Source organism: Trachurus trachurus (genome assembly GCF_905171665.1).
Source record: "Trachurus trachurus genome assembly, chromosome: 7".
NCBI lineage: Eukaryota > Metazoa > Chordata > Actinopteri > Carangiformes > Carangidae > Trachurus > Trachurus trachurus.
Window position 1 is genome coordinate 12,431,665 of NC_139901.1, and position 27,484 is coordinate 12,459,148.

The window sequence follows — 27,484 nt, forward strand, 5'->3', positions numbered from 1 at the left end:
ATTTGCTCCCGCTCCCTAAATTCACCATTACTTGTCCCCGTCGAGTTTTAAAAGCCTAAAATACATCTTTTCCCATTTCCGAGAGCGCCTCAGTATATATCAGCCTGTCAGTGTTTCTAACATCTCCTGCACAAATATTTCAGATTCTTTAGCTCCTGTCCGATTTTTAAAAAAGTCCAAATGTTCCTCTCCTCTGTGGTTAGATGAAGAAATTGAGAATACAAAAGAAAGAGAGCGAAGTTGAAGTTATGGAAGATTAAACACTGTGACTTTCTTGTCCCTCTTACACATCTGATTTCCACTTATCAAGGAGCATGTACGTATGTCTCACAGCTGGTAGCTAAATACAGGCCCAATGCTATTTGATTGGCCCCCTGCTCGACCGGCTGGTTGAAACCTCCCTGGAGAGATGTGAAGAATTTCGAGATGATGGAAACCCTGATGGTGACCTCTGCCCATCTCCAGCACCAACTCCCTTTAGTGAACTTAGTCCAGTCTGGTCTGGTCAAGTCAACTTTAAAAACCATCATGTTTCAGACTAGCCCATCTTTTCAGTAGCCAAATGAAGACAAGTTGTTCCTGACAATTGAGTCTTTGTTAACTGATCTCTGAGTTTAGACACATTACCACACATTACCAAGCAGCCATATTTTTAAATCTAAGATATAAACTATTTCTTTGATGAACTTCAATCTGGTGTTTGCTGCTGATGCTTCCTCCTCTCATGCTCCACCTTATGTGTGGCCCCTATGGGGTCTATTATTGGTCCACCTTTTTTGTACTCTGTACATACAAAGTCAGTTTTATTTTTATAAAGTGCTTTCATGGACACTAATCGGTGCTACCCTTGCATCAAATCCCGTATAAATATGTGCGTAAATTACAACTGATTACCAGACACATTTGTTATGTCCCAATAAAGTCATCCAGTCTAGATGTTGTTAGGAAGTGGGTGTTCGAATGAGGCCTGCAAATCAGAAATAGTTATAATCAAATCAACTGGATCCAGGAATAACAATATTATCAATCTCTCATCTGGCCTGGGTGTGTGATCTAATAATGTGAAAAACAGACCCAGAGCCTAAGTTGTATTTTTGACTCTGTCCTTTGACAGTCAGGTGACTCGAGACATTTAATCACGATCAGGTTGTTTCTCTCATCGGCACATCTAGGAAAAGGTCATTCATGTCTTTATCTCCCCCAGACTGGACTATTGCAACGTCCTTTATCCTGGTATCAGCAGGTGATTCATCCAAAGACCAGAGCTGATACCAACTGCTGCTGCAACTCGCTGCTCACCTGAGAGCTTTTCAATCGATTTAAAGATTTTACTCGTCGTTTGATATGAATGCTCAGGCTGCTGTTTATACTGTGATCTGCTAACCCTACAACCAACAGTTCAAAAGTCTCAGGGTTATTGTTGGGTTTAATGCAGGACAGCTGCATTAGGTTTAGCTCAGTGTACCTGTCAATAAATATATACTTCACATTTCCACAGCACAAAAATACACACACGATCATGAATTATGTAAATGAGTATATGTGAGAGACGCAGAATCAATCAAACACTTCTACGTCATATTCTGTCTTGGAATCAAGTGTTCCTGTTCACACCCTGAAACTAAATGGATTAGATATTTCTTCACGACACTTTTCTTTGAGATTTGAGAGAGAATCAAATCATTTTGCGTATTTGGATATATTTTTTTCTCAGATTTGCTGCTCATGAATTCTCTCTCTCTCTCTGCAGGACAAAGCGTAAAAACACTTCTTGGAGCCTCAGTGGGACGGGACAGGACATCTGTGCTCCATTTGAAACGGCTTACCTGTGTATTAATCTGTTTCTCCTCATCATAAACCTGGATTATTCGAGACATCTAAAAAGGGGCAATAACATTACAACAAAGACAGTGAAGCAGCAGGGGGAAGAAAAGAGTTCACAGCACAGGCAGGTTAGATAATAACAGATAAGAAATCTGCTTACAGCCCACTGTGATCAGGCCTGTGAGGCGTGTACCACCAGGTCATTACTGCACAAATTAACAGCAAGTGGAGGTCCGTATGTTCACATGGGCTGCAGGAGACTACACAGCATGTGGGACCGTTTTAGTCAATCCTGACCTTAAAAATCAATTTGCAGCACATTTTCATCATCTCTGCATTGGTGCATATTTGCATTTTTTGGAACAGACATGTTTCCTGTCTTTGATGTTTCTTCACCACTTATGTGTAAAGAAATAGATCGTGTAAGCTTCTCTAGGAATGAATAAAGAGTGCTGTCTTCACAAGGATCACAGGAATTAATCAATCATAGATTCTTGATGTATATCTGACTTAAAAATAGTTTGCTCTATTAATAAATCGTGCTGCTGCTCTCCTAAACTCTCCCTCCCTCCTTGCTCCTGGTAGCCTTTCGCATCGTTCTGAAATCTGTGCAGCTGCGGTTTAAATCATTTTTCTACATCATTTAACAGGACACATGTTCTCTTTCTGTGGGTTCTTCTCTAATACTTGAGATTTGGAAAATCCAGATCTTCCTCATTCTATTTAAGGTCATTTTTCCTCTTAACTGTGCTGCTCATTGTGGGAACTGTTGGGTTTCTCTCTATGGCATTGTCAGTTCTTGTTTGTTTTGATTTGGCACTACACAAACAAAACTGAATTAAATGAATTTATTGTGATAATAATTCATCGCTGGTTTTAAGCCTGCTGCCCTGGAAGAGGAGATGATGCTGAATATCTAGACCTTTCTATGTGCTACCAACTCAATCATCACTTTGGCAATTACTCACCTATTAATGACTTACTAATTACTTTAAGGTGAGTAATCTAAATTACATTACAGTGTTGGAATGTCTCATGAAAACTGAGATGACTCTGGAGTTACCAACACCCTCCCAGGTGAGGACCCGACTTTGCTGTTAATTTTGGTGCCATAACAACAACAACACATGTATAGTGAGGTGATGCTGAGAGGCTCTGTAGCTTTATAATGTCTATTAGAGAAAAGGAGTGATGTCTCTGTGTAGTCTGAGTCTAGACACTGTTCAGCTCTCAGTAAAACAGAGGCTCCACCTCGTGGTTGTCAGGTGTAACTGATGAGCACATACAGTGATTGAGCAGACTGCTCCAGTGTTAGAAAGAGGGTACATGATATCACAGGCACTTTGATACCCACGACAGAGGTAACAACAATAACAATATATCCATTAGTCTTCAAAATAACATATTCAAGTGACTACAGCAATCCATTAAAAACACAAACTTAATTTGACTCATCACTGTGACGAAGACAGAGTTAACAAGGTTCAGACACAGTGTTCCTGCAGCCAGTGTGAGGAGACGACAGCGACACCTTTACACTCCATCCCCCAACAGCCAGTGTTAGTAAGTGTTCAAAACTACACACAATGCAGGTCGTAAGCACCACTTTTTCCACTTCCTTGCCCAGTGTACGGCTGTGTCTTCACATTAAGGTTAGACCAATATATCGGCTTGCCAGCTCTGGCCTCAAAAGACCCAACACTGACACATAAATATTGTTTTGTTTACTCATTTCTTTATGTTTTTGTCAGGGAATTACTCATTTCAGGCCTATGGTGTCAGCCTTTTATCATTTGAGCGTGAAAAAGCTCAAATGATTTGTTCTGTGAGTTTGGAAATGCTGGTAATTGTTTAAACTACAACCCATACCAGTCTAACCGTTGTCTGCATGCGTACACACACACGAGCAGATGCCATTCCCCGAAGCAGGCACAAGACTCATGCTGCTCACCTCGTTGTACTCCGCACAGTTTTTGAAGACCAGGCGCATGTCGGACACAAACTCCTGGGTGGACTGGTAGTACTGGGAGCTCCGTAACTGCAGCCTCTTCTTCACCTTCTTCAGGTCCATTGGCTTCTTGATAATCTTGTAGTAATTGGGCACCTGGGTTAGAGAAAGGTGCAGCGTGTCAAAAATAAGATCGCCTCCACAGGCCACAGAACTGAGATTTATGTTTTGGGAAAACTTTTTTAAATATGGTGCTATACATTACTCACAGGCAATAAAAAAGATGAATGGATATTAAATCTGGCCTGTAGTTTCCCAGACAGCTGGGAAGTGGTTAGACCAAAATGTGCTGCAGCAATTTCGAGCTACAACATGCACAACAAGAAGCTCATTGATCTCCCACTGATTGATTCTCCTGTTGAGTCTGTCACGACGTCTTTGTTGTGGCGTATTGTTGTTTAGTACAATACAGTTGGTGAGCTTCATGATTTGAAAGCTGTGGTGCAAGATAAAATACACTGGCGTACATCAAAGTAATTCTGACATTCTATGTAACTAGTGTGTAGTGGACGTGATGTTCTGCAGCATGTTGTGTTATTACATGAACTGCTTTGAAGACTGCGGCCCGTTTTGGACTCCCACCAAAAGCTTATACCTCTATCTCAGTGCACCAACCTTTGAGTAGCTCACATAAACCTGAAGTCGAAAAGATTGAGCTTTTTGTTTACTCAGGGATACCAAATGCCCATTAGAAAAACATTTTCTGTTGATTATTATGGTGGGCTGGGCTACAGCTTCCAGACTTATTTTAAGACACTGGGAAACTTTTGTATCTCCTGGTCTGAAAGACTGTGTAATAGTGGAGAGTGTTCAGAGGATCTGAGTCTGAATGCAGCACAACTTCTTCAGTTCTATTGTGGACTAGATTTCTTATTTACTTCCTATTTACCTCAAACTCCCACATGTGATCTGTCTTTTTACAATTTGCTTAGTGATAGCTTTAGTTTCTAGTTAGCTATAGTAAACATTTCTCTCTCTCTCTCTGAGCTTTTATGTAGCGACAAAAAAAGAAATGTGGGCAGGAAGTAGCCGTGCTTGCCCAAGATCAACAGCAACTGAAAATAAAATGTGACACCGTTATAAAAAGACTAAGCTTTGAGTCTATCCCTTTGCCTTATTTTGAAAACTCATTAAATAAACACAATTATTATTGTCAATTACCTCATATATACGTATATATGAACAGCAATGTTGTTAATTAACAACTTAATATGCAACGTCCTGTCAGACAGTCTGTTGAAAAAACCGAGGTGATTTCTAGAATCGCCTCGATGTTTAATCAGTTACCTCTGGAGTACGTCTAGCCTTTATTAAACAATTGAAAACCATCCCTTTTAGGTACATTTTGAACAATGTTGATTAATTTGTGATAAATTGCACCAACTACGCACACATGATGAAAATCAGGCACTGCCAGTTTTTTCAGTGCTTTTCATAATTGTTCTGATTTACAAAAGTACAAAATACTCCCAGTTACCCCTAAGGTTACCGTTTCACCATAAATTCAAAAATGTATTCATTTTTGCTTTAGGATTCCAACCATGTTTACTTCACATTTACTTCATCTTTGTGTCCGATCTGTCTGGGCTCAACAATAATAAAACTGCAGAAGGAAATGACTAATCAAATCTACAAGCTTTGCTTACTTGATGAAGATAAGAAAGATAAGAAATGTGGAGGTGAGTGATCATCAGGTAGAAGAACTGGTTGAACTGTGCTTAAGTGTGTGTTTGTGTGTGTTGTGAAGAGCCACTTACAGAGCTGAGAACTGGCTCCCTGAAGCCTACGCTGAGCTCATGACAGAAAATGTACAGCAGGAGGCGTTCACACTTCTGCACAGACAGACAGAGAGAGACAGAGAGTTAGTTAGCTTCCTCGTAGTGATCACATAGACGTATTCTAAAGTGGCGATGATGTGGGGGCACTGGTGGATGTACTGACCCTTTGGATCTCGGGTTTCATGCCCTGCTCTCCTTTCATTTTCCTGTTGTCATCACAGTACTCTATCTCAGGGCTTGATAGACTCCGGCAAAATGTGCAGAGGAAGTCGCCCCTGTGACACACACACACACAAAAAAAGAGGGTGTTACAGTCTCATTTTGTTTAGCCTTTAACCAACATCATCTGCAGGGTTACATTTAGACCAGCAGATCTCTATTAACCTTTGTCTTGGTCAATGTTTAGAAAATGTGCTCTGGCTTTGCTGTTGCTTCTGGATGTTTCTGTTCCTGTTCTCCTTTTAAACTTTGTGCTTCTGCTTTTGTGCGTTTGTCCGTTTTGTCTTCTTCCTAATACTGGCTACTTCCCTGACATTAGGGAGCAAACGTAGATATGTGTCACCTGTACTTACTTAGGGAAGATTTTAATGGTGGGCACATGGCATTTCATGTGAAACACTTTGGGACAGCGGTCACAGCACAGCAGGTCACCGCCGTTGATGCACACGGCGCACCAGTCTTCGTTGGGGTCATCCTCTTTCCCCCCGGAGTTGCCTGTTCCACCAGACTCTGCGCGCTCTTTGGCCTCTGCCCCCTTATCTAAGCTCCCATTAGTGAGCGGAGGGCCCGTCGTGCCGCTGCTGTTCTCAGTGGGCGACAAGGTAGTGGAGGTCGTTGTGGTACCAGAGGAGGACGACGTGACTGCACTGGAGCCATTTAGACCAGAACAAGGCGTCTCAGACTGGGGCTCCGTCTTAATCCGCTCCCCTAGGGTCTTGAGTGCGTCTTGGCCTACGACTCCTAATGTAGGGAGGGGACTGTTCTCAGGACTGCTCATCTGGGGAAAACATACACACACACGCATATATATACACATTAGAACATTTGGATAGGTAGAAGCTGTCATGTGATCCAACCTGTTGTTGGTGCAACTCAGGAATCATTGTTACATCACACATGTACAGAGTAAAAGATCAGACTCAGACTAAATCCATCTTCTACCTCGTAACTGTATCTTGCACAGTTGTGATTCTTCCATTGTGACAAACATTGTGTCCACATACAGACAGACATATTAACGCCTGCTGCAGTACCTGTTGCAGTAGGTGTCTCTACGATCACATTTTGACACGATGACACAAACACACACACAAGGCAAACAAAAACAGCAGCCACACAGTTCGGTGGCTGGTAATAGCTGTGATTTCAGGATATCATCTCACCTTTCTCCGTTTTAGTCCTGGCACTTATCTTCTCTCTATTACCCTTTTTGTTTATTTCCCCATTGTTCACACATTTTCCTCATGTCATTTCTAATTTGTATTTATATTGATGTGACCAGTAAGTCTATGTCCAAGAACAAAATTGGTTATTTCTGACTGAATCATCACACACAAGTAATTCATGGAAAGAGCAGGGCGATGTGGCTGAAAAAAGATGGATCATCCACAGAGTGACCCTCTGGTTCTGGCCCATTCAGCCACTGTTAGCCATTTGAAGGCCAACAGCATGTCCTTGGCATATTTTATCTACAAAAACGGGCTTAAAATGAAAAATAAATGAACACATATTCAGTGAATTTATACTAGCTGACATACTTTTGCCCACATTCTTAGAATTGGCTCTGTTGCACTTTCCATAACATGACATATTAGCGATTAGTAGATTCCCTATGACAGAATGAGCTACACCATAATGTAAGCTGCACACAAGCACAATGCAGTGCACATAACCTGTACAGCAGGTCAGTGCAGTATGTCTCTTCTGACCCTATAGATGCAGATAAGGAGCAGTGTTAATACCATGCAAGCGCTCCTGCCGGTGTCTTTGCCACGCTCTGTCTTCACAGAAGAAGCTGGACAGGTGTAGCTTGTATCCTCCGTACCCGGCTCCTGCTTCACCTTCACCTGCTCCACAGCAGCTCCACTTCCCTGCCCCGCCCTCCCTGCAGAGCTGCAGCTTAAACACAAAAGCAAATCATGGAGAACATTACTGCAGTTGTTCAAACTCATTAACATCAAACCAATTAGGCACTAATTGCAACTCTACTCATCAAGCTGAGTGCAACTGCAGAGGGACTGAAACTGCAGTGACTTCGGAGCTCAGGACAAACATGCAGAGTTTGCTTGTTTCATTTGGCTCCTATGCTTTAAAATGAAAAATGGACCAGCAAGAAATCAAACGTTTAATTTTCTAACGTTTGTGACATATTTTTCAACAAAAAATGTATCAAAAATCTACACTAACAAAAAAGCTGATTTTCAGCACTAGTTGGGAGGCGTCTCTTCACTGCTCTCATTATCTCAGACGTTCAGTGTTATGCATCTGGTTTTAGCTGCAACACTGAAGGCGTCAAACCAACCAAACCAAGTGTGAAAACACAAACACACACACACACACACACACACACACACACATACACATACAGGTACGTGCACACACACGCACAGACACAGCTCCTGTTTTTTCAGACTCTGCAGTTTGAGCAGCTCTTCCTGTTTAAAATGTCTTTATATATAAATGACTCTGTCAGTCACCAAAACACTTACATTTTTTCAGTATCACAAATTTCCTGTATCAGGTTTTAACTTCAGCAGATCTAATGTATTTGCAAATAAACTGGCCATGACTTTAACTTTTATTCCAGTCTGTACAAAGTTGAAACCAGTAACCATTGCATAGTTCAGAATTAAAATCAAATGTAAAATAAATCTAAAAAAAAATTAGCAAACATTATCAATCTGTGATTTGTGGTTTAAAAAGTAAAAAGTGTTTTGTTTATGTATTAAGTCTGTTAACTTGGACTTTATTGTGTAAATATTTTTCTAGAAGCTTGAACAGCTTGTTTGGCCACTACTAGGATACCATCTCATCTTCTTACCTCCCCCTGCTGCCTGTGCTGGACGTGCTCGATGGTCGGGCTGGTGTGTGGGCATTGGACAGACCTGTGGACAGATGATACAGCATCAGTTATCACCTCTTATTGTACATGGAAGTTGTTCCTCTTGTTAAGCAGAAAATATCACATCACTGTTGGGTGTGAATGAGGAGTCCCCGTGTGTACCTGAAGATCCAGGAGAGTGTGTGGACAGTCCGGGGGACTGGTTCATGTCCACTGAGCCCAGCTGATGCTGCGTGCTGGCTGTGATGTAGCGAGACAGGAGGTGGCCCAGGTTGCTAGAACCTGCATCCTCCAACTAATGATGCCGGAGAAGCACAGTGATGAGCAAAATATCAAGAGTGAGTTTGTGAAATGGAATTAGGGATTCAATAAAAAATTGATTCTGCGTTGTGAAAATAGAACAAAGTAGAAATCATGTCAAAATGGTCATCTGTTCACCACAACACCAGGACTACTTAATGTGATATTTCAGTAACACTTTATAATGAATATACACCATTGAGCATTAGTTAAGCATTATTGGTGTGAATGCTGAAGGTGTTACTTGTGCTACAAAAAACATCCAGCTATCAAAATGTGCAGCTTTCTCTGAAGATTACCAGATACACCCAACTTTTTGATATTGTTCATATATTTTTAAATGTTTAACTTTAACTGCTATAATTTTCAAAATAATATGCAATAAATATTTAACTTTTTCTACAAATCAATACTTCCAGCTACAGACTTCTTTCAACCTTCAGACTTTACCATTTAAAAAATCGAACCCTTTTAAAACCATTTATCTCTCAGTTTACAAGTTATACTTTTCAGCTAAAGCTTCAGCTTTTTCAGCATCTCTTCTGCAATTTCTTCAACTATCTCAGCATTCCTTCAGAAATGACATGCAAGCCTCAGCATTCACCAGCACTTTCTTCAGGAAATGCTTTTTCTAGTTACTTAATTCATGACTTATATAGCATGATTCTGATAATGATACCAATTCGTTAGTTATCATTTACTGACGTCAAAAATAAGTGATTTTACAAACCACTGACATCTCCTAAATAACTGGTTTCTAACTGACATAATCCATATTAAGTATGAAAATACACATTGGAGATGAGCCGACTTTTCAATAGTTTAACGTTTACCTGTGTTTAAAAATTACAACTTCAGTTTGTATTATAAAGTGTTACGCCTCTTTCTATTTGGTACATTTACATTTAATATTTTCTGTAAGAATTATTGCTCATTTGAATGGTCTGAATTTCATTAACATTTTAAGAGTCCTGGTTGGAGCAAACATGACTGGGATGTGCGCACCTGAATGGGCGGGATCTCTGGAAGACAGGGCAGGTTCTCGGGGTTGGTGACGGAGGGGATGAGCTCGATGGGGCCTATGATGGGGCTGGCAGGGCCGCGGTGAGCGTGAGCACCAGCCATACTGGCACTGGTGGGGCTTGTGGGGTTGGCATTGTGGAGGGACGCGACCGGGAAAGGGCCTGCATGACCTGGGTTTGAATGCTGTACAGAAAGGGAGAGAGGGAGGAAGGGATGTAGACAGGAAGGATCACAGGAAGGGGGGAAGTAAGGACAGAGAAAGAAAAAGGAAGGGAAGAAAGGAGGGAGGACAGGAACAATGGCACAGGTCACTTACTCAGTTTGAATAAAAAAAAGATTCTTTGTTGTGGAAACAACATGGTTGCATGATCATGCATTTGGATGACAACACATGCTGCACAAGACACACAAATGGCAAAGTAGAAAAAAAGGTGCCAAACCCCTGATTGTAGTAAGAAACGAAACCTTTGGTGGCTCATCTCAGATTCTATAGACATCTGGACACAAAGAAAAAGGGGCTGGATATAGTGGAGGTTTCTCTTACCTAGTCTAACATGCATGCAGTGAATTTACATTTTCATAGTGTACACATCACTTGACCTTGAGAAAATAACCAGCTTCATGTGTATAGATACACTAGTGAGGCAGGGAACATGGCATCAACATCCCTCACTGAAAACTCATATGAACCAGGTCCTTTAGGGTTAAAGTAGCAGCAACTTGTGTGGGGAGTTTCAGCATGTAATGAAGCCATTTAATCAGGAATGCCAGGTCTTAATGAAGCTATTTAATTAGAAACTAAATTTCAATCACCACTACGTTCCTTATTCATGTTTTAAAGTTTACCAATTAAAATGAATAATTTACAGTCAAATAGTTTTCAAGTACAGCCATAATTATAACAACACTGAAAAATCCAGTATGCTTTTATTTTGGCATTCCACAATCTAACCTTGAAATTGAAAATGCACATTGGACTTTGCAGTTGAATCCGTCCTGTGTTGAAATGTTCGCTCAGAGACAGCTGGGAAATCTGTCACAGGCTCATCTCAAATATTAATCTTCCACGTTGGTGTGCATCAGATGAGAAAAATGATACATTGTTTCATTTTTCAGCTGGTATGGTTCACTACATACACATTTTGATTTCACTCTGCCAGTGGTGTGGCGTTTGGACCAGAGTGTCATGTTGATGACTGACCCCAAGATGCGTGGTATATCATGTTTACATGACTCCTGATTGTAAAAATAAAACTCTGACAAGTTAACGCTAAACTGTAACAATGGATGGCCGTACGCCGTACACACTTACGCTGAGACAAGTACGCGGGTTATTTGTAGCACTCGTCATTTCATTTTATATATTTTACATTTACATTCACTTTCTGCAAATATTTGATTTGGAAAATGAAGTGTGGCTGCATAGTGTGTACACCAGGGAGTTGGAGTCCGGCCGCACTCTCATAACAAACCAGAGTTTGACCGTTTTGGTGCACGAGTGTTTATAACTTCCACACAAATTACAACTCCATAAAAAATGTTTTTCGTTACGAAGCATTTTGCCTATTTCTACTTGGTACATTTGCATTTTATGTTTTCTGTTACAATTATTGCTCATTTTAAAAGGTCTAACTCTTATTGGCATGATCACACAGATCATGGACGAGGTCCAGATCTCTATGATCTGAGATAACTGGCTCATAAGCAGTTAAATCCTCCACCAGTAGAGCAGGTGTTGCATTTTTGTGTTTGTCTGAGAACGACTCCCTGCTGAGGCTGAACACAGTGTAACTGGACCTCTGAGAGGAGCCCAGACTTTTAAGTTGTGGTTTGAACGGGTGATCAATGAGCTGAAACTTTAAGCTCCATGAAGCTGAGGGGAGCTACATTATCAGACAGCGATGAACCCGATGACCCACAACCAGAATTGAGAGCTATGAGAGACTCCTCTGACACTCTCAGGCTGTTCTCACATTTCACATAATGTGTCATCATCATCTCTGGTTTAAGTCCCAGTGATGGAAAAGTGCTTTAACCAGCAGAAATTCTCCAATCAAAGACACAATTGTGCTGCTTAGGATTCTGGTGTAGGTCGACCTGTCTGCAAAGGTTATGGGAATCTGAACTTGTGGTGTAGTGGTCTAGTTGGAAGTTGACCTTTCTTTGGGCTCATGGCTGAATGATATTGCAACTGCAAAGTCCAATCCATGTTCAATTTCATTGCAATTATGGTGGAGTTATACTTTTGCTTTGTCAATGAAGTTTTCAATCAACTTTGGCCAGTGATGCATTTTGAAGCATTCAAAATAAAATTAAATCTTTCCATACAAAGTGACTCAGGACCTTCCAGGTCATGTCACGGACACTCGAAAATTAAATTCATGGGACCTCACAAAGTCCTGTAGCTCTGCTTCAAATACTTTTATGAGTTATAAAGTTTTTACGTTTTTCCCTCCGAGCTGAATTTCATCATCTTTGCGATTCTTTGTATTCAAAGCTTCAGCAGTTGTTTATTTTTCATTGGGTTGGTTTGAAATTGATAACACACTCCAAGAAGCCCTAAGGATATTTTAAAACATGTATTCATGTCTTTTTTTTCCTGAATTGTCGACAGTAATAAAATTAATAAACAATACTTTAACCCTCCCCCCCAAAAAAATAAAAATAAAGCACCTTCAATATAAAAGTTTTCACTTTTTTGCAACCAATTTTGAATCTATGGAGTATTAATCTGTAATGATGAAATTTAGCTCAGGGCCAATCTTCCAAATTTGATATACCCACGGTGCTTTTGGAGTTTGGGATTTTACGATTTTACAGGGTCTCATAAATTTAACAGGAGTTGTTACATGAACTTTTTTATGAAAAATTGACAACATGAAGTGGGAAAGTTTCTTAAGTGTGGGTGAGTTGGCATCAATTGACCCAATTAACATTTTTCCATTTATCACCGACACACAAATGGCTAATGGAATTTCACTTTCATCGACCCAGTGATTTTATTTTATTTTGAATGGTAGACAGTGTCATCACGTTTTAAACATAGAACATCTTTTGATGAGGATCCCTTCAATTAAGAATAAAGAATGTTTAGTGCTCTTTGTAATGGCCTCAGCAATATGTTTGGCATTTCTTTGCTGCTGTCTCTTATCGACTAAACGACTGACATATGTACTTCTAATACAGTGGCAAGAAAAAGTATGAGATCTCACATGAATTAACTGGTTAGTGATTTAATAACTGGTCAGACCTGATCTGGCTCTAAAAACATAAAGCGATCTTTTCCAGTAGCTGCTGTTCAGACCTGCATAATGTTCATGAGGAAGTTTGGATCATTGTTCCTCCACAGGTTCTCAGGCCGTCTGTGGTGAAAGCCTGTGTCGTCAGGTCCTTCCACAGCATCTCTAATGGATTCATGCCTGCACTTTGACTGGGCCACTTTAAGTTATTTTGTAGTAGATTCACTTTGATGTTTCCGGTCAGTGTGCTTCTGCATCACCAGCTTCTCCTGAGCCCTCACCCTGACATCATCCTGGAAAATCCTTCATGGGTTCATTTTGCCCTCGGTGATGACAACATGAAGAGATCATGATGATTCCATCACCATGTTTCAATTTTGAGTTGACTGAGTTATCATGGTGGTTTACTGAACCTACTTTTACACTGTAGAGCTGTGTGTTCCTTCCGAAAAACTCAACATGTTTCCAGTAGTGTTGGGAGGAGTCAAGCTGCTCTTTGGCACACTTCAAGTGTGCAGTGATTTTATTTTTATTTTTTGGGGGAAAACAGCCGCTTCCTCAGCAGTGTCCACACCAGAACAACATGATTGATAAACTAATGAGCAGCTCCACTGGTATTTAGAGGCATCATAGTGTTTCTAAGTTGTCGTTCTGGACTGATCTAACCTCTTTGAAATTACTCTGTAACCTTTCAGCTTTATGCAGATCAACAAGGGACTGAGATGCTTTTTTGTGAGATGCGGTCCAACCCGTTCAACGGGGAGTTCCCTGAATGAATATCAAACATTCCCTGTTTATGTGTTATCTTTATTGGTGTTTCTTCTCTGGGTTCATTGATAGGACTCCAGCTTTAATAACACCTGACATCTTCAGTTGAGTAATCAAATGATTTGTATGTTATTAGTTGAAACAGCTTGTTTCTGAATAGAGATCTGACCATAATTACTTTTTCTTGCAATGGTATCTGTGATAAGTTGCACCCACAAATGTGAAAAAAGAATCTCGTAACAGTGCCTGTCCTCGTTTCTGTGACACTGGTGGACCAGCCCGAGTCTGTGTATCTATACAGTAACTACAGCTCACATTTGTGCTGTTACAGCTGATTCAACATGTACAGCAACAAATGTGTTAGACACACAGAAAAAAACATCCCTCATAACATATTTCCATACAGAGAAACAACCGTGGTTTTACTGACCTGTCTCTGTAGCTGAGGCTGCATCATGGGAGGATACTGCTGTCCGTTATGTCTTGGCTGGGCCGTGGCCATTCGGCCTTGGGGTGGACCTGGTATACGCATGTGGTGGGAGGAGGGGTACATGGGAGGGCCTGGCCCTCCGTTCATACCCCCAGGCCCTCTTGGTAGCTGCTGCATACTGATAAGCCTCGGAGGCTGCTCAAAATTAAAAGACAAAAAAAAAAGTTTGAAAATCTGGTTTCTAGATCAACACAAGCAAGGCCATGTCAGCACACAGAAAAATATGTAATTCAGGCCATTTATTGATTTGTCTAAATAAACTGACAACTTGCATTTTCAAGTGCAGTGATTCATTTTGCAACTTTTACCTGGAGATTTTAGGTACTTTTGACCATTGGTTGGGCAAATTAAGTTGTAAATTGTAAATGTAGGTTGTAAATTATTCTAAATGATTCTATATGGGCTCCCATATGTTTAAAAATAAAATTTAAAGAGATCTGTATGTAGAGCAATGTTACGCAGTTCATAACTAACCCCCCTACTGAGTCTGAAAATAATTTATGTGCAAAATGAGAAATATATTCAATAACATAACATAACATAACATAACATGCATTAACTAACAAACCTGTATTATTAAACAAGTAAATTAAATGATGTTGCACTACTGTGACCAAGTTTCTAATAACTTGAGTCACTTATAAACTGGAGGACAGACGTTTGTGATTGTTAACTGATTCTTGTACCTGCTGCTGAACCATAGGCGGGCCAGCCTGCCTGGCGTGCTGCTGGGACATTTGTGAGGCGATGCGCATCTGTTGCTGGATCTGCTGCTGGTGCTGGTGCTGCTGCTGGTGTTGTTGCTGCTGCTGCTGGTGCTGCTTCTGCTGCGCGTAGGCTGCCTGCTGCATGTGCTGCAGTCGGAGTTGGGCCAGGTTGATCTGTCCGCCGGGGTGTTTGCCAGAATGACTCTGGCCTGGTGAGATGGGCGGTCCTCCTACCATCACGTTGGGCGGCTGTGCAGGTGTAGGTGGTTTCTCAATTACCAAATTGCCTAGAGATGGAAGGAGAGGGTTGAAAGTAAAACACAATGTGAAGAGGTACACACTATTGACTGGTCTGAATTATTCTTTTATTTTATGCAGACTTTTGCATTGATCAGCTGTTTATTTCTTAATTTTCAAACTGTATTGGCCACCATACAGTCTCTGTCTCTGGGTCACCAATGAGTCACCTTTCTGTTAGTCGTCGGTCTGACAAAAAAAAAAAAAAAAACTACCAACTGCAAGTCAAATATTTGATAAACGCAACGGTCATTGCAGCTAGTAGTCTTATTAATTTATCTGAATAAAGCTTGTATGTCCACCTGCAGTGCTCACAGGGGTTGCCATGGCGATCCAAAGTGCTCAGTTTCTACTGAGTGAGACCTGGATTCAGCTCAGAGACACCGAATCGACCTCTGGTTTGCCAAAGGCTATTGAATCCTATCAGCCAAAGGTTTGTCTCTCCTGGGAGAGGAGACTCTGCTGAATACAGTGGTATAGAGTAGTTGTCTGTGTTGACAAAAATGTGGCATGTGCAGCTTGATTAGGTTCAGCTTGCCTGAAAGTGTGACTTTACTCACAATTAAAATGGAAAGGGAAAGGTAGCAGCTGGCAAACACTGCTTAAAAGATAAAGCTAAGCTAAATGATTATTATTTTATAATTGTAGAGCTATGCATCACAATGACCTACAAAGTTATTCACAGTCCGAATTAATGTTGTGTTGAGTTAGTTATACTTACAACCTGAAATTAAATGCCAAATGTTTCCTGATAAAAACAAACTATGCAAAACTATGCTAAAACATTTCAATTTAAAACTGAGCCTGCGGTTGCCATGGTGATTTTTATCCATTCAGTTTTTACTGAGTGAGACAGGGAATTCAAACTCAGGCTTACTGGTAAAATATAACTTATCCCATAAAGGTATATGTTTTTGAGGGAGGAGGCTCCTAAAATGTGACATGTGCCGTCCTGCTTCCCGTTTCCTCCTGGATTTCTGCTCTGACTTGAACCACGGGGCTCAGCACCAAGGTACTACTGTCATCCTTTTTCTTGTTATTAAAATAGAAACTAATGAGTAATAAAAAAAAAACTAACAGTAGGTCCTTCTCACCTAGATTCACCACATTTTTCGCCCAGAAGGTCGGGTCACAGAAGAAGCGCACAACTCCATTGGCCTGAGGCGCTGGCTCGAGTCTAGCCTTGAATAGCTGTCGAAGCTGGAATAGGATCTACACACACACACACACACACACACAAAGACAAATGTTCTTCGATTAGTAAGCCTGGCTATACCGGAGCAACAAAAACCCCATTTGTCAACTTGCCCTTTAGAAAGCATTATTCCACAATCCCACAATTAAGCCCTCGGTTATCTCATTTGCTGACTGTCTTGTGGTAAGTAGTGAAATCCACGTGACACAAACATCCCTCATTTGAGCCAAAAGAAAAAATCTCATCCACATAGTGTCACACTATACACAATACATTTTACTGTTTGGTATTGGTGATATTTCCTCACACTGTGTGAGGAAATATCACCAATACCAAACACTAAAATAAGTATGAATCTTCTCATATGCATCAAACAGTCTGGGTCTCTTTTGTCACAAAGTCATGTTTCTCTGTGTTGGAAACTTCCTTTTATTCCTCGGTGTACTGTCAGCTTTAGCCACTCAAACAGCTGAACATCTGGAGCTTATGAAACATACCAGCCTCTTGCTATAGAGCAGCGCTGTGCTGCTGCCAGTGGTGATGGCCCATTGGCAGAAGTTGAGCACATGGTGGATCTGCTGGGCCAGCTGGGTGGTATCCTTATGCTGAGACACGAGCCTCATGCTGCGTTCTTTGGTAACACTCTAAACAGAGGGGGAGATTAATTTGGTTATGGGGCTGTTACTGAAAGAGCCTGACACTTGACCAAGCTATTAGCTATCCGCAAGCTATTACAATAGTGTTTGCATATGCATGAAGATGAATTAGATCATTAGGTGAAGCTATAATAATCCCAGACGGGTATTTGGGTTTCATCACAGCAGTTCATACAGACTGCAGCAAAGAAAAAAATTAAAAAATAAATAAGAACACAGCAAATGTCAAGGTAGCAAACTACACAGAATTGGTTTCAGTGATAGAACTGGAAAAAATATAAATCACAGCATAGCTGAAAAACAGCAGGCATAAGAAGAGAGAAATTTAACTGAATGAAAATTAATGGAATTTCTAATCTCTATGGACATAATTAATAAAGGCAATCCATCAAAATATCGAGATTGAAATTATACATCTTAAATAAATTAAAATGTGTTGAGTAAACAAATGTGATAAATGTGCTGTGGGACGCCTCATTATATTGGCATAGTCTTCAGAAAAAAACGTGAAAATTCAGTGATACAACATTAACATTAACATAGCATGTCCAGCTAAAATGTCTTTAACAGGATGAGCTCTTCTGAATGCATCCTGCAAACTATTGTTCCAGATCCATTACATACAGTCTACCTATTGTCTTTTTTAAATTACTTTCCAGGAGCTTGTTGCAAACCGACTTTCATTTTAATATCGTCTTACCTCCAGCTGCTGCAGAAGGGACTTGCCCTTCTTGTTAATCTCATTTATGAGAGTAAATACTGCGATTTTGATTTCATGCTCCACCTTCCTGTGCGTCTCGTTCAGCTCTTTTAACCTGTACAGGGGGAAAAAAAAGAAACTTAATTCGTCATAAACAGCACTGACTGTATTGACAGCCCATTCACATCATTATTAAGATACATAAACTGTGTCAAAAACACACACCTGCTTTGCACCTGAGAGACAGAGTAATGGACATAGTTTTTCTTTTCCTGTAGCTTGGCCATGCTGCTCTCAATGATGCCTTTCTGGTTCTGGAAAGCCTCCTCCAGGAACTGGTACCTGTGAGCAGGGAATAGCCAACAACTTAGCATACGGAAGCTGATAAACCATGATTTTAACAAATTATGTTTGACAACAGAGGTTTCCGGGCAAAATGTCACTGTTTTTTTTTTTTACTGTTTATACATACAATATTCAAATAGTACAAGATTACTACTAAACAAATTATTTGCACAACATAATATAGAGATGAAAATTTAGGAAGCAAAATAATAAAACACAGAAAAAAGAAAATAAATGACATATTCGAAAAGGAGTGAGAAGAAGCATAGCTTAGCTCTCACCCCCTTCGTCTAAATAAATATATATATATATATATATATATATATACATACAGGTTTTCCCGCGATTTCCTGTTAAGGCGGCCGCCTTAACAACAAAGAGCTGCCGCCTAAACTAACATCGTAAAAATTTTTTTTAAAAAGTAGCGAGATATATATATATCCTCCTCCACTCTCTCCCTGACAACACCCACATCCAAACTCACGTACTGCACCCCGACTCTGGAACTCTCTCCCCCAATCTGTCCGCGACTCACCCTCACTCCCCACATTCAAGTCCCGTTTAAAAACATACCTCTTCTCCCAAGCCTATGACCTCCCCTACCCATAACCGGTGTCTTGTCCTTCCCCCCCGTACTCCACTCCATCATCTTGCTCATTACTTTGTTGTCTCTCCCTCGTCTCCCCCCTGTATGTCTCTACCCCGTTTCTTTGTAAGCGTCTTTGGGTTATTGAAAAGCGCTATATAAATTAAATGAATTATTATTATTATTATTATTATTATTATTATTATTATTATTATTATATACATATATATATATATATATACACACACACATATGTGTGAGAGAGAGCGGGGCCATGTCCACAGTATAAACGCCTGCTACGCTCCTTTGCCTTCGTGATAAATGAAAAAAACGAAAAGGTTGCACATGTATATGAACCAAACAACAAACGCTCTGAACCGAGACAGTTGAACTGTCTGGTTCAGAGCGTTTCCATAAACCGTTCCATCCCCAATCACGACTGCTGTTTCCTGCTGTCAAATGTAGCAGACTTACGGTATGAGTCTGTGAGTGGGTAATTCTTCCTTTGCTTTATGGTGGGATAATTCATTTTCATCCCTGCCAGGTAGGAACTCATATTGCAAGATGTAATTCAGCCCCTGATCAGATATCTACAATGAAAAACCAGCAGGGCTCCAACAGTAGGTTTACAAACTACTGTTTTATTACATGTTTATGTTTTCGTCCACCCCTCAGCTGAAGAGTTTTCTGCCGGAGCACAAAGTCTGGAGATGAAACAGCTGACAACTTCAGTTGGGCTCACTGCTTTCCCGATATGACATAACACCAGGAGACACTCTGAAGATCTGATAATGTACTTGTGGACAATGCCTGACAAGCACAGCACAAGGACACAATCCAGACTCATGTCTTAGATTTACTTTACTGGAACTGATTTTTTTCCCCTGTTCCTATTGGATTTATTAAAATTCTATTGTTGGATTTTTGTCTTTATGAGTCTCATTTTTGTAACTTATAACAGGTAAATTTTCTGTTCATTTATTGTAAATGAGGCTGAAATACAGTACCACAGGGGTCAGGGAAGTGTCTGCCTATGGATTTCCTCTAAATGCACTGAAATGAGCGAGCTCTATGGCTGCCTGCAGGGTAGCAACTTTTATTAAAATCTTATGGCATGCTGAAGGAAATGGTCTGCAGTAATGTGACACATATGCAAACAGTAATTACTGTAATCAATAATACACATATATGAATTCATTAACATGAGTATTGGTGCAAAATGTTAGAATTGGTTGAAAACGCAGGTGTATTGAAGAAGCTGAAAGACAAGAGACTGGCAGTCCATTGGTAATAAAAAAAGGTGTGCAGATGCTCAGTTACCTGTGCTCCTTGTGCTCCAGCAGCTGGCAGTCCCTACAAGTCAAAGTGTCACAGGTCTCACAGTAAAGCTTCAGTGGCTCCTGTTTGTGGACGGGACAGAAAACAGGCCTCTGTCCTGACGTACCAACAGACTCTGTAGACACACAGGAGGAGTAAATAAACTGAGTGAGGGGCAAAATCACAAGATAAACTGATAAGAAAAAGGCAGAACAAAAGAAGCAAAGAAATAACCTGCTACAAAAAAAGTTGTCGGTAATTATTTACAAATGCAAATCCAGTTTAAGTTTGCAAACAAGACTGAAAACAAGACAGATAACCTGTGAGAAAATCTAGTGAGGTGGGTCCTCAGTGGCTGACCTGCCAGAAAGCATACCATGTAGGCTTAGCCCTGATTGCAGTGGTCACAGGTTTGAACCCTATCTGCAGCCCTTTGCTGCATTTCATCTTTCCTGTCTCACTTCACTCTCCTTTCTGAATCAAGGCACACAAAAAAAACGCCCAAAAAACTAACTCCAGTTAGAGCTTCAGGATGTATGTTCTCCCCCAGCTAGAAACACCATCTGAGCAACCAGGCTCTGCAGCACTGTTACCATGGCAACAGCCTTACCATCAGCACCAGCACCACCACATTCACAGTGCATTGACTACAGTTACGTCCTGCTCAGGCTTTTGCAAGTTGTTTTTTTTCTTTTTTTGGCTTCAGTTAATACTGTTCTGTCCTCCACCCTGAGGGTCACCCATCTTACCGGAGGCGGCATCGGCGTCCTCATTTGTGTGAATCTTGTGGTCCTTGGTGATTTTGACCCTCTGGTGGGCTTCCACGCAGGTCTTGCACAGCCATTCTCCACACTCCACGCAAAAGCCTATAGTTCCTGCATTGTCCTCACAGCTTGTGCACACCTTGAGCAGATAACACAAACAAGTACCTAAGAATGATACAGCTTCTACAGATGTGGGCTATGATCGTCAGAGAGATATTGACTTCATATTGACATATTGTGTATTTTGTAGCCCATTGGGACAATATGTAACAATTCCAGCCTGAAAAACATGTAAATGGTAAATGGTGTGACTTGTTTGGACAGCTCTGGGATCAAGATTTATGATAATTTGAAAAATACTAATGGGCAACAATGGCTCTGGGTTTTCCATGTTCCACTGACTTGGGTCTGAGCAATAGCTAGTGTGTTTTAATGGTGGTACGAGAGAAAAGCCAGTGAAATCAAAACTAAAATGGGTTTCTTCCTCTCTGCAATGTGAATGTGCATTTACAATTTCACACCATCCAGTATGAGTGGAAGAAACAAAAAATAAGTGATTAAAATGGAGGAGATGGAAATGCACGCAAATTGAAAAATGGGGAAGAAAAAATGGGCGTGAAATGAAAAATGGAATGATAAATTATCACCTGATTTGATTAATTAAAAGCCAATTTAATTAAAACAGTCAGAAAACAGAGCCGTGTTTCATTATTTTTCCTGTCTCACATTCATCATTCACAATGTAACTTTCCCATTTATCATTTCGCGCAAGTGGCCTCAAGGGCAGAAGTAACAAAGAGTGGATGTAATGAAAATGCCCATGAATCAACACTGGAGGTGATGAAATGTATGTGAACTGAAAAATAGAGTCAAATGATTTAATGAACTAACTTTGACATTTTATCTGAACCAGTGTTGCTACGTTAATAATCAACTGGGCTGCTTTGCTTTCTCCCGTCTGCCTTTCATCATTCACAACACCCCTCTGACATTTATCGTGGCCACCAAGCAGTTTCCCAACAGAATCATGTATGGCTGCAGGTGGCCATTTGCAGAGGCATCGTGTTATTATTATTATTATTATAAACATAAACGTTCACATAAACAAAACAAACTGAACAACCACTCTGCTTCATCTATGTTCCACAGATTCTAACAGCACCCTGTGCAGGTGGGAATTGTCAATCTTTGCCTGCTTGATAACCAAAACAATTTCATATTTTACCACTGCCAAGATGTTCTGACGAAGCCTGGAGAAAAGTTATTATACAAAGATGGCTGCGAGCTTTTTCTTACAACAAAGACGACGTGGCAACAACAACTATCAAATAGCATAGAGAGTGCATCAAGTGCACTCTCTATGCGCCTGAACGATACTTAAAACACTAAATGTGTCATCACCCACTGAATAGGCCATTCCTGTGACACCATGTCTACCTGTATATTTGGTTTAAAAACACCAATACTGAGTGTATGATCTAGTTGTAGTAGGTGTTTTATTTGTTCTGAATTCAATATGGTGCCTATGTTGATAACGCTGCCCTGAATCATGAACAAATAAGACTTGACCTTGTCTTCACTTTATCAGAAAATCAAACATTGCAATCACAAGCTTATGCCAAAACCCATCCAGGTCAACCATTTTCGACTTACCTGTGCAGACTTTTCATCAGATGTGCTGGTGGCCTCTGTGGTATCTTTGACAAAGTAGTTGTCAATAATGTCGCTCTGTTTGTAGTCCTGGTGGCACACCGAGCAGCGCATAACATTGACTGGAAAAAACAGAGACCACAGCAGAGGGGACACGAGTCAGATGAGGTGCAAAGGTCAAACACACGCGCTACAAATTCAATGTTTAATGACGTCATTGGTTACAAAGCCTAACGAGGCATTGCCATCAACAACAAGTCGATATGTCGACTAATACCTGAGGTTCCCCTCACTGCCCTGCTTCAAACAGGATAGGATTAATAATAGCCCTTCAGCAAGACTATGGGATCATTTCCATAATTCCCTTTAGGTAAATTCCTGTTGTTATTAAAAACGCTAAGCACCATGAGACCCCCGCTGCCGATTCGTAGGGGCTTATTGATTTAGCGAATGTCTGCAGAAGATGCAATCTCGCCATCTCCGGCATATTTTTATTAAGAATATTAAATCACATGGCCAAAACACGAGGACCGTTTCACTCAATCACTTCAGATAGATTTGTTAATGGAATTAGTTGAATTACGGCCATAATCATACAGCCCAGCAAATAATTTAATGAGCGCATTAACTTTACCACTTATTTTCTAAACTCTAATATGAGGCACATGATTAAACTTCACATAAATGTTTAATTCGGCATAATATGTTGCTCCTCCTGTAACTCATAAACCCATATATATGCCCCCCCACTACCTCTCCCCCATCAGCCAGCTGAGGTAAGAAACCGGTTTGAGCCAGTTTGAGCCGGTCTGCACTGACTTGAGCAGCACACAGCCGGTTTGCATAAGCTCCAGCTGCATGGATCCCAAGTGATTGGCTGTGAAAGCAGCTGGACTGGGATTGTGTTGAGGAACCAACACAACACAACACAACACACACAAATGCATCACACAGCTGTCACTTTGAACCCCCTCCCCCTTTGAAAGCACCCATGCACACACATAAACACAGTTAAAAACAGCATATTAACCATGTTTAGGGTTGCGATGCCCTCTTTCCAACCAGGCTGTAGTTTCACCAAATATTAACCTGGTCATTGTTGCGCAAGTGCCAATCAACCAAACCTTCAACAAGGACCAAGCTGTGATCACATGTTGCTGACATACAGGAAAGGAGTAATCTCAAGAGACGTTGCTTATCTTGGAGAAGTGTCAGATATTATTATGACTCAACCCTGTTTGTTGTTAGTGTCCATTTTAACTTAATTACATCATGAAAACCACAAACGAGATTTGGATATTTGGCCTCAATAAAACCTGCCTAAATATATTTAGATAACACAATGAAATGGCAATTTTGGTAGAGCAGAAGATAATTGGTATCTTCGTCATGTTTATTTTTGCTCACATCACATTTTACAAAAATAAACTAATAAGTAATATGATGGAAAAAAGACTAGTGATCATCAAGATCCGACCAAATACCTTCTTCCACACCTGACAGTCACTTCTACAGCCTATATCATGAGAAGTTAAACAACACATGACAAGCTGTTACCAGGTGCTTTAAAAATGAGACACAGAAAGTGAGGATGAATTCTTAATTCATTTGTCAGTCCAAGTGAGAAAGAACCAAGTTATTTCAGTGATGTTCATCAACTCAGTATACTCACCTGGCTTTAATGTTTGTTCATTTTATGTAAATACCTTAAAAGATTAATGTGCACTTAAACTGTCGATCTTTTAAAATCTTAGCTTATCATTAGATAACAGTCCTTTAACCAGGGTTTAACACTATCAATCAGTAGCCTGGCTAAGAGTTGTGATATCGGGCGTAGATTATATAAATTCTAATCCTTTATGTGAATCAATGCCACAAATCTTGTTACTAATCAACTCCTTGTGGGCTTCAAGTGTTGTGGTGAATGAATAACCTTCTGAGATGGAAGGACTTTCACAAACTGAGGAACATAGTGTTGACAGGCCGGGCCTGATGCAAGGTTTCCCCTGCTGTCAGATCATATTAACCACATCATCTTCTTAATGTAAGTAGAGAAATCCCACTAAAACAGACTATATTACAGTTTTACCACCAGAATAAATCCTTTGTTGTGACAGGCAGCTCTGCAAATACAATTCAGACCATGTGATACTGAATCGCTCCTAAGACCAGTACTAATGCAATTCCTGAGCCAAGTTCGGACCATGTGATATTAAAACTCTCCAGTGAAACAAGGCTAATAAAATTATGTCAAACGTTGTGGCAGGTAGTGCATGCAGGTAAACCTCAGCTAGACACAGGGAAATTAAGTGTAACATGACATTTCACCCCCTGACACTTGTTAAAGTCCTGTTGTTGAACCTGAAATATCTCTCATTTTGTGTAGACTGCCAGAACTCAGATCAGTTTTCTCAAGGATGTTCTGGTTACATTTTCTGGCGCTGCAGTAAATTTATTCTTGTGGAGTTTTTCGCATGCATGAGTCCAAACACCTGCCAGTACATCATCAGAAGAGCTTTTGCCAGGTATCTGACAATCAAGCCTTCCTGTAAAACTGTCTTCACACCACAGGGTGTACTTGACAGATGGTGCAATGTGTGCATCTTTTAAAGGCAGTGAAGTAGCAAAACACGAGTTTGTTTATCTGCTTACACTGTGTTGGAATATATTCAGACTTTCATTCATCAAAGAAAAACAGCAGTAGATCTTAACTTATAGGCTAATTGTGACTTCCATACTCAATAGTTATGACTTTTAGTTTCAATCTCAAAGCTCCAGCTTTCTTACAAGAAAATATATCTGAGATACAGATATCATGATTTCAGGGAAATTAAAAATGGTAAATCAATATCTCACAGCTGTATTCTGATATGTGCCATTTAAATAACACTTTCTTAGGGCTCTACCACATGCAAAAAATATAGGCTAATCTAGCAATTATACATCTGAGTAGCAACACATCATTCATCATACTAAAAATGCACAGCAAAGTTGGAACTCTTTGGACCTTCATCAAAAAAATGCAGTTTCTGCTATTTGGATATTGCACTACAGCAAATTCACTTACTTTGGAATTAACTTTACAGTCTGTACTTGATCTATATCATGCAGTTAATGTGTAAACATTAAATTAGGATTTAAATTAATCCAGTATGAAAACCTTTGGAATTTAAGTAATTACTAATTAATTTTATACCAACAGTCTCTCTCTCTCCTCTGTCCACTGTTAGTGGCTGCGCCAGAATATGCAGTGGTGCATCATCAGCTGGACTAGTGCACAGTGCCCATCACCATCACCATTGTCCATTCATGTTCATGTCATCTAACTGACAATCTACTGATGTGTTATGTGTCATTACAAAGAAGATACAATGAGTTATGAATACATGTCTAATGCTGCTCTAAGCCCTAGGAGACAATGTTATGTCAGAAGCCACTGGATATCTGTCAAAATTACTCTGCTTCAGTCTTGGCCATCGCTCTTACTGCATGAGATTCCCCAAACTGTCTTTTCTCCAGTCAAAACTCAATTGGTCACAATGGTGCAGCATGCTACCCGCTGTTTATATCCGTTATCTGATAAACTGCTGGACCGATGATAGGTTACCACAACGGACCAGCTATTTCCACCCGTGCAATGCAAGCAGAAATTCAGCGCCCTTGGCATCAAGTAAACATCAGTGTCTTACGGTGCAGAGACTCAGGTGAACTCCTGAGCTGGTAATTAGACAGGCGTTATCCCACAGAAACCCCTCAATTAAGCGTGAGGCTGAGCTCTCGCCTAAACACAGCAATTAGCTACTCACGAGGAACATCGCAGAGCTCTTGTTCACAGGTGGATCTCGGTGTTTACTCTTGATACAAAAAACTAAAAAAAAAACTCACCTATGTGTGTGTCAGCCTGCCCGTGTGGTCCGGCCACCTGTACGCTTATTTGTCTGTCCGGTTGTGGGATACATTTCAGGCAAAAGGAATGTAGGCAAGGCAGAAGTTTTGGTTCACAGTCTCGGTTCTGGAGACTTTGTTTACACACTGCGCACGTATCCAGCAAATTAATGGGAGTGGGTACCGGCGTGGCCGCTGGAGCCGAAGGAGGGGGGGACATTTCAGTAGTGAGTCCGCCGACCGGAGCATCTCCGGCGGTCAGGGTTTCGGCTGCCTGTGGCTCTGCATTGGAGCTGCTAGTCCCCGCCGGGCTGACGGCGTTGCTAGCGCTACCGTTGGCTTCCCCTCCCACGGTGGCCGCTGCGCCGCTGCCGCCGTCCCCACCGTCGCTGGTGGGTGTAGGTGCCTCGTTAGTGTTCTCATGGGAGTCTGTTTCTTCGCCGCCCTTCGTAGTCGCTTCTGTGACCACTAAAGTATTCTCCACCTTGGTCTCCGGTTGTTCGTTATCTTGTGCTGAAGGCACTGGGTCTGGAATGGTAGACGGTTTCATATCATCCTCGTCTTTGTTGTCCGCCATCTTCCTTCCTCTTTGAACCACTGCACGTCCTGCGTAACTTCTCGAACCACGACTACGTAGTATTACGCAGTGACGTAGGGAAAGACGCGACTTGATAGATAGATAGATAGATAGATAGATAGATAGATAGATAGATAGATAGATAGATAGATAGATAGATAGATACTTTTTGTGAACAGGAGGAGGAAAATATCTGTCATCTTTTTTTGAATGTCGTTATACCCATTACAAATGTCTCCAACTCTACATGTTTTTAAAAAACTGTTGCTGGAATATGATCAAATATGAATTAATGCTGTAATCCCTTTCTCTAC

At 40.7% G+C, this 27,484-nt stretch overlaps 1 protein-coding gene across 4 annotated transcripts in view; it reads right to left on the reverse strand.

Annotated features, from left to right (window-relative positions):
• The window catches only part of trim33 (tripartite motif containing 33), a gene marked incomplete at its 5' end in the record, with an annotated part of 29,150 nt that extends 1,941 nt beyond the window's left edge, over positions 1 to 27,209 (reverse strand). Inside the window, 20 exons of one of the 4 annotated variants that reach the window (XM_083974944.1) lie at positions 1,827 to 1,877; positions 3,776 to 3,928; positions 5,590 to 5,664; positions 5,774 to 5,885; positions 6,183 to 6,607; positions 7,572 to 7,728; positions 8,651 to 8,714; positions 8,834 to 8,966; positions 9,977 to 10,177; positions 10,435 to 10,491; positions 14,432 to 14,626; positions 15,178 to 15,485; positions 16,590 to 16,707; positions 17,188 to 17,334; positions 18,047 to 18,161; positions 18,272 to 18,388; positions 20,298 to 20,430; positions 21,044 to 21,197; positions 22,712 to 22,830; positions 26,594 to 27,209. In XM_083974944.1, the coding sequence (XP_083831070.1) occupies positions 1,827 to 1,877; positions 3,776 to 3,928; positions 5,590 to 5,664; positions 5,774 to 5,885; positions 6,183 to 6,607; positions 7,572 to 7,728; positions 8,651 to 8,714; positions 8,834 to 8,966; positions 9,977 to 10,177; positions 10,435 to 10,491; positions 14,432 to 14,626; positions 15,178 to 15,485; positions 16,590 to 16,707; positions 17,188 to 17,334; positions 18,047 to 18,161; positions 18,272 to 18,388; positions 20,298 to 20,430; positions 21,044 to 21,197; positions 22,712 to 22,830; positions 26,594 to 27,170 (3,411 nt within the window). The remainder of the gene's footprint in view (positions 1 to 1,826; positions 1,878 to 3,775; positions 3,929 to 5,589; positions 5,665 to 5,773; positions 5,886 to 6,182; positions 6,608 to 7,571; positions 7,729 to 8,650; positions 8,715 to 8,833; positions 8,967 to 9,976; positions 10,178 to 10,434; positions 10,492 to 14,431; positions 14,627 to 15,177; positions 15,486 to 16,589; positions 16,708 to 17,187; positions 17,335 to 18,046; positions 18,162 to 18,271; positions 18,389 to 20,297; positions 20,431 to 21,043; positions 21,198 to 22,711; positions 22,831 to 26,593) is intronic. The other 3 variants (XM_083974941.1, XM_083974943.1, XM_083974942.1) reach the window with 3 other exon arrangements.
• Between the last annotated feature and the right edge of the window lie 275 nt (positions 27,210 to 27,484).